This window comes from Mastomys coucha, unplaced genomic scaffold, assembly GCF_008632895.1.
Source record: "Mastomys coucha isolate ucsf_1 unplaced genomic scaffold, UCSF_Mcou_1 pScaffold13, whole genome shotgun sequence".
NCBI classification, from domain to species: domain Eukaryota; kingdom Metazoa; phylum Chordata; class Mammalia; order Rodentia; family Muridae; genus Mastomys; species Mastomys coucha.
The window spans coordinates 57,305,136-57,312,590 of NW_022196895.1; the positions used below are offsets into that span (position 1 = coordinate 57,305,136).

At 46.5% G+C, this 7,455-nt stretch overlaps 1 protein-coding gene across 1 annotated transcript in view; it reads right to left on the bottom strand.

Moving 5' to 3' along the window:
- The window catches only part of Arhgef37 (Rho guanine nucleotide exchange factor 37), a 46,196-nt gene that overhangs the window by 15,290 nt on the left and 23,451 nt on the right, over positions 1-7,455 (bottom strand). Inside the window, exons 4-5 of the mRNA XM_031366246.1 lie at positions 2,420-2,619; positions 492-622 (exon numbers count right to left, since the gene is read on the bottom strand). Coding sequence (XP_031222106.1) covers positions 492-622; positions 2,420-2,619 — 331 coding nt within the window. The remainder of the gene's footprint in view (positions 1-491; positions 623-2,419; positions 2,620-7,455) is intronic.

Here is a 7,455-nt window from a genome sequence, read left to right on the forward strand (position 1 = left end):
TATGGCACAAGCCTGTAAGCCCAGACCCTAGAACATGGAGGCAGGAGGATTGCGAGCATGACATAGCAAGGGCTCGTCTCAAAATCAAGCAGCAGTGACGTTGGGTAGCTTTGCATTTAGACCATGGACTCAGACACTGGACTATGTATGAGTCCCGGCTCACTTGCTTTCTAGCTGTGTGGCTGTGGGAAGACACTTCATCCTCTGGAAAATTGAGATAAGAATACCTACTCAGTCCCGTGGCTTCAATGCTACTGCTTTGGAAGAGCCACCCACTTAGCCTGAACCTCCACTGGGAACTGTTCACACTGGTGCCCTGCCCAAGCTCAGCGCCTGGCTCTTGAGCCCCATGAGAATACGGGCTCTGGAGCATCAGGTGGTGTGCCTTTGTGGTCCCTCCCTCTCTGCTTAGGCTACCTCACTTTCCAAAGGTACCTCACCCTGCTTTCATTCCTGTGGCTCCCCTGCCACCGGAACACCACCATGCTCACCCGGGATACTAGCCCCGCCTCCTGCTTCAGCAGCTGGCTCAGCCTGGTGGTCTTCTTGGAGAGAGTATGTGTGTTGATGCGGGCCAGGCGCTCCCGAAGGCTCAGCGGCTCCACCTTGGTATACTTTAAGGCTGCGGTGACACGGAAGAAAAGGCACTGTGGGTGACCAAGCTAGATCCAGGAGGCAAATAGCCTCTGGCAAGATGGTAAGTCCCGCAGGGTAGCCCAGTACTCAGGGTCCTCTTTGTCCCAGGCTTTGTTCCCGGCTGGAGTGCATCCGGCTGCTGCACTTTAACAAGTCACCGCTCTTGGGGCCTCCGTTTGTTTGTTTGTTTGTTTTTAAGATTTTTTTTTTTTTAACGCCGGGCAGTGGTGGCAGTAACGCCTTTAATCCCAGCACTTGGGAGGCAGAGGCAGGTGGATTTCTGAGTTTGAGGCCAGCCCGGTCTACAGAGTGAGTTCCAGGACAGCTAGGGATACACAGAGAAACCTTGTCTAGGAAAAAAAAAAAAAAAGATTTTTTAATTTTATGTATATGAATACACTGTTGCTGTCTTCAGACACACCAGAAGAGGGCATCAGATCCTATTACAGATGGTTGTGAGCCACCACGTGGTTGGTGATTCAGGACCTCTGGAAGAGCACTCAGTGCTCTTAACCTCTGAGCCATCTCTCCAGCCCTGGGGCCTCGGGTTTTTTGTCTGTAAAATGAGGACTTCATTTTACAATATTGCTAGGGCAAATCACCTAAGACAGCAGGCGTGAAGGAACGTCCCTAGTAAGTTTTATCGAGGTCTACCAAACCCAGGTTTCCCTCTCCTGACTCCGCACCTCTGCCCTCTGTCCACATGGATGAAGAAACAACCATTGGAGAAACCCAAAAGACCCTCACATAAGTCCGAAACACTCTGTTTCTTACAGCCCACTGACTGTATATATGACTGCACTAAGTATATATGACCGAAAACCATATATACTCTTTTTACCCAGATGGGAAGTGGAACTAACAGGGTTGGCCTTAGGGGTTATAAGGATCAAATAAGATATTGAAGGGGAAAAAAGCATAGCAGAATTAGTCTTCAAACAACAATAGTGCCCACCACTCCATCTGCTGGGCATTGTATGCCCTGCAAATATTTATGAATTTGAAGTAATTGTCTTAGAAATAAACATGAAGGTGGGAGAGACAGAGTGAAGAGCACTGGCTGTTCTTCCAGAGGACCAGGGTTTGGTTCCCAGCACACGTACGGTGGCTCACAACCACTTGAAACTCTAGTTTCCAAAGGATCTGACACCTTCTTCTCCCATCCACTGCAAGTATGTGGTGCGCAGATGTGCACGGAGGCAAAGCACCCACATACACAAAATAAGAGCAAATACATCCAGCCAGGAGGTTGCGGCGTGTGCCCTTAATCCCAGCACTCAGGAGGCAGAGGCAGGAGGATCTCAGTGAGATCATAGCCAGCCTGGTCTACAGGGTGAGTTCCAGGACAGCCAGGGTTACACAGAGAAACCCTGTCTCAAAATAGATAGATAAATAGATAGATAGATAGATAGATAGATAGATAGATAGATAGATAGATAGATTGCTAATACTTCCTAAGAAGCAAACATGAGCTAAATTCTTGGTAACATGCTCACGGTGGGCAACTGAGTTTCTTGATGCATGGATACTGCTTCCTTTTGCAACCCTGCCTACTGCAGCAGCCTAAGAGGTGGATGCATCCAGCCACATGCATCCACACACACACCTCTCTCCCTCCCAGCGGTGATGAGGATTAAACCAGGGCCTTACACATATCAGACAAACACCCAGTCAGCAGAACTCCATCCCCGCCTCACATTTTCATGATAGATGAGGCTATCTCAGGGTCAGTTTTTGGATCTAGGAATGATGTCCCCGATGCACCCCTAAAACAAGTCCTCACCCACTTCCTTGCGCATCTTATATTCGTTGATATTGCTGTTCACATCCTGGAGGGCAGAGGCGGCTCTCTGAAGGACTGGGTGGGCACTGGCATCCTCAGGTGTGTTCTCCAGGATTTTCTGCAGCAGGAGGGGGTACTTGGTAATCCTCTGCAGAGGGATTACAAGTAAGAAACTGAGACCCGAATGTCCAGCTTGTGGCCTGAGGGAGAAGGTTGCTATTAGGCAGGTAGAAACCATCTTTTAGGGGATCAGGGGGCTTATCTGTCCAGCTCTGTCACTTAGCCCAGTGTGTGATATCAGGCGGTGCACTCTCTCCATGTCATCTTGTCTGTAACTTATGGGATCTGGATATAAGGCAGACAGAGACATTCCTAGGCATTGATGATTCCTAATCTGTACAAAGTCCACTGCTCTATCAGCCCTATTCACCCTCTCAGGAGCAAACATGGCTGACCATACGCTCTTCCTTAATGGGTGTCACTCCGTAGGACACAGAGACCCTCGGTCTAGTCTCTTCTCGGTCCACAGGCTACTCTGTCTGCCTGATGCTAGAACCCTTTCCTCACGTGGCCCCTTGGAGGCCTCATGCGGTCCTATAGCTTTTGATATACCCCTATCCCATTTCCATCTTTATCTTGTCTCCAGGGCATCAGAATCACGTGCTAAACCACACTCAATGTAACGTCACATCTCAAGTCAGATAATATCCCAAGATCCAGAGGTTACTCACTTGATAGTTTCCTTAACAAAATAGGCTATTGCTTAAAACAGGTTTGAGGGCCAGTGAGATGGCTCAGCAGGTAAGGGGGCTTGCCATAAAACCTGAGGACCTGTCTCTCAGGTGCAAGGAGAGAGCTGATTATTACAAGCTGTCATCTGACCCTCACAAACACATGCACACACACACACACACACACACAAACACTAAATAAATAAATGAGTGTAAAAGTACCAAAGGAACATAATTTTAGAGTATACAGAAGAAAGTAACAACTTCCTTTAAATAGTTTAGCATAAAAATAGATAAGACGATATTGATGTGTTAACTCTCATTTCAGGTGATAGAATATTCATCATATCACCCTACTTTTCTATAGTTTTGGAATTTTTATCAGAAAAAAAGATGTAGTGATTTATTTATTTTTATTTTAGGTGCATTGGTGGATGTTTTGCCTGCATGTATGTCTGTGTGAGGGTGTCTGACCCCCTGGAACTGGAATCACAGACACTTGTAAGCTGCCATATGAATGCTGGGAATTGAACCTGGGTCCTCTGGAACAGCAGCTTAAGCACTGGGGCAGGTCAAGGGCCACAGGGGAGAGGCTCCTGCAGCAAGCTTTCTTTGGTGACTCTCAGATTCTGAGAGGTATATAGAATTCCAGTCCCTAATTTGTCTCAGTGTGCCTCCTACAAGACTCACAAGTGCTCCTAGAGGCCAGCCTCCGAGACCCTATAACAGAGCCAAGTCCTTCCTAAGATAAAACTTCAGACCAAATGTTCAGAGGCTAAGAATAGACATACCAAGTGGGAGCCCCAGGGGGCAACGGGTGGACTTCACCTGGACCGTCCATCTGCTTTCCCTAAGGGTGTCCCGAGCTCAGATAACTGTGGGCGGGTATTTTGGGAACTCCATTCTTGGCTGACATTCCACAGGAAAGAGCCAGTTGCCTCCCAGGGACAACTGTCATAATAATACAAACCAGAGGCCAAGGGGTCCTTAAAGAGATGACTGCATTTTTTTTAATGTCCCAAAAGAACCACTGCAGAATGTTGGAAGCCACTCACATTTGTGGCTTTCTTAAAATAACATGGAGGAAAACTGTATGCGGCATCTCAGATAGATAATAGGAATGGAAGAGTAACATGGAAAGCTGGGGGAGTTCGACAGAAGACAGCTTCTTACGTTCTCATGGGAGTGTCACTGGCTGAAGTCTTGGACAGTTGGCTTGAGGTTTTTGAAATACACAAATCCTTTGCTCCACCAACCCCAGCCTAGACATCAACCCACAGAAATCTTGGCTCAAACAAACAAGGGTAGAGGCACGTTGTTTAGCAACTCTGTGATTGCACACACACACACATATATATACACATACACACACATACACATACACACGCACACAGAGAGAGAGAGAGAGAGAGAGAGAGAGAGAGAGAGAGAGAGAGAGAGAGAGAGTCCACCAATAGAAGAATAGGGGGGTAAGACAGAATCCAGGAGCTGTCCTGGAGCAAGCTCTATGCATCCCTGAAAAGCACACAGGAGAACTACTCACACTGTCATGAGACAGCATTCACAGCTACAATTAAAAGTTCTAGAATAGCATAGGAGTCTCTTTAAAAACCTCCTGCCTGCTTCTCTACTGGCCTCTGTATCTTTCTGTCTATAGCTATATAGAAGAAAATTAAACAGAGAATGGTAATCCCTCAGGAAGGCCAACAGAGAATGAGCTTCATGTGTTTGAGTATAATTTGAACATTACTTTCATATTTAAACCCAACACAATTAGCTGATGAAGGAAAACAGGTTGTTTGCCTTCTCCAAACACTGCCGCGTCTGCCAGCCTTTTAAAACGTTGGTTTCCAGGGCTGCTCCATCTCTGCTAGGGCTCCTTTCCCACACCACTCTGGAAAGGCTCTTTCCTAATTCAGAGCTTCCTGTCCAGCCATTGTTTCTGTCTTAAAGGGCAGGCTACCCTGACAGCTAATCCACACAAAGGTGAGGTCATCAGTATATGTTCTGAGACCATGGATTTACTTTTCTACTACTGCGATAAAACACTCTAACCAAGGCAACTTACACAATTTTAAAAAGAATTTAATTGGGGGCTTATAGTTTCAGAGAGAGTCCATGGTGGTGGAACAAAGGCATGGGAGCAGGGACAGCTCACATCTTGATCCACAAGTTGGAAGCAGGGGGAGAGAAAGGGGTGGGGGGGGAACAGAGACAGAGAGACAGAAGGAGAGAGAGAGATAGAAAGACAGAAAGAGAGAGGCAGAAAGAAACAGAGAGAGAGAGAGAGAGAGAGAGAGAGAGAGAGAGAGAGTACTAACTGGAAATTGCAATATCCCGCATACAGACCTGCTACAGAGACTAGCTCAGGTCTTACATGTCCCTCTGAACACTCAGAGCCGGAACAAGGCCTCAAAATATACCGTTATTCCAAGAGCCAAAATACTTCTGTAACTCTTAGACTCTATCCAACTACACAAACACACTACTGGGCTTTTTTCTTTTCCTTTTTTTTTTTAAAATGAATTATTTATTTATTTTATATATATGAGTATACCCATTGCTCTCTTCAGACACACCAGAAGAGGGCATCAGGCCCCATTGCAGATGGTTGTGAGCCACCATGTTATTGCTGAGAATTGAACTCAGGACCTCTGGAAGAGCAGTCAGTGCTCTTAACCACTGAGCCATCTCTCCAGCCCACTACTGGACTTTTTATACACCACCTTTTATACAAAAGACTCAGGCTATTTACAAAGATGTCATCAATTCTCATTTCCTGACCTCCCAGATGGGTGAGCTATTATGTTACGTCATTGTTAGTGCCTCATACACATGAAGTCAGGACTGCCCCTCGCTGTGGGTTGTGGTCCTTGGGCACACACACCCTCTGCTTCTTCATCTTCTTGTCCTTCTAAAGCAGAGCAGCTTCCGGATTTTCTTTCCTGACCTCCAAACTGACTTACTACATATAGAGGCAAGCTAATTTTAGAGTGCTTCCTCGCAGCTTCTGGAGTTCTGGTGCCCGAGTGTACACGGAAGCCCACATTGCTAGAAAATGCTTTCTCTTTCTCCTTCATAGAGTTAGCATTATACTGAGTTTCCACAGTTCATTTACAGGTAGGCTCTATTTTCCAGGATTTATTGCAGGATAATCAATACATTTAATACTTGGTATAAAAGGAGACATTGCGACGGACAGAACCGAGAACTGCAGAGCAACACAATTCCTGCCAGGCCGAGATGACTAGAATAGCCAGGACTTATTTAGCATCCCTTGTGTGGTGTGTCTACGCTCCAACAAGCCCTGTTAGGACTCCCATCAGACCCATAAGGAAATTGCTTCTGAGATGTGAAATGGCTCTCACAGGAAGGGGCTGAGCCCGACCTGCCACCATGCAGGCCTGGCTCCAGAGCTGCAGAAACAGGACAATCAGCAACCTCGTTGCCAACTAGTTACAGCTCCTAGTATGGGCTCTGGCCAGAGGGGACTCACACTCCCATACGGCAACAGAGGCAGATGGTTTGCAAAGGAAAACGTCTTCAAATATTGCCTTTCGTGTGACTTTGAAGCCCCCTCAAGGAGTGCTGTCTATTTCCATAGTCCTTTCTTGATTGGCTACAAGACTTGAGCTGAAAGGCTGGGAATCCCAATGGCTTGCCCTTCGCCTTGAGCTAGAGGCCTGAGGCTATCAAGTAAACACCGGCTGCAGGAAAGACAGAGGCCATGTGTCCAGACCAGAGCTGGCTCTGGGTCTCCTCTGTGGAGCAGAGCTGACCTGCAGTTGATGCTCAGCCAAGAACTGAAGGTTCATTTACGGAGCCCAGCTAAACTGATAACGTGCAGAAGTGGAAGCTAAGGAGACGTCTTATTTTTAATACTTGCACATTTATTTGAGTGTATGTGTATGTGGCCACACGTGAGCCACAGCACATGTATGTGACCAGAGGACAACCTGTGGGAGTCTGTTGGTACCAATCAAGTGCCTTTACTCACTGAGCCACCCTGCCTACCCAGTAAATGTTATTTTAAGGTATTGATGTTTGAGGTGGTTTGTTCCATAGTAAAAGCTACTGAGAGCAACAGTCTCCTAAAGCTGTTCTATGCTCTACACAGGGTCTGCTGTCTCCCTTTTACCACAGTCTCCACTACTCCCTTTTGTCTCACATTGCACTCTAGCTTTCCTGGGTTTTGTGGTCTGTTTCACATCTAATAAATAGCCCTACAAAAGCCTGTGTTTTTGACACCTGTGAGACAATTTCTTTTTTCTTTTTTCTTTTCTTTCTTTCTTTTTTTTTTTTTTT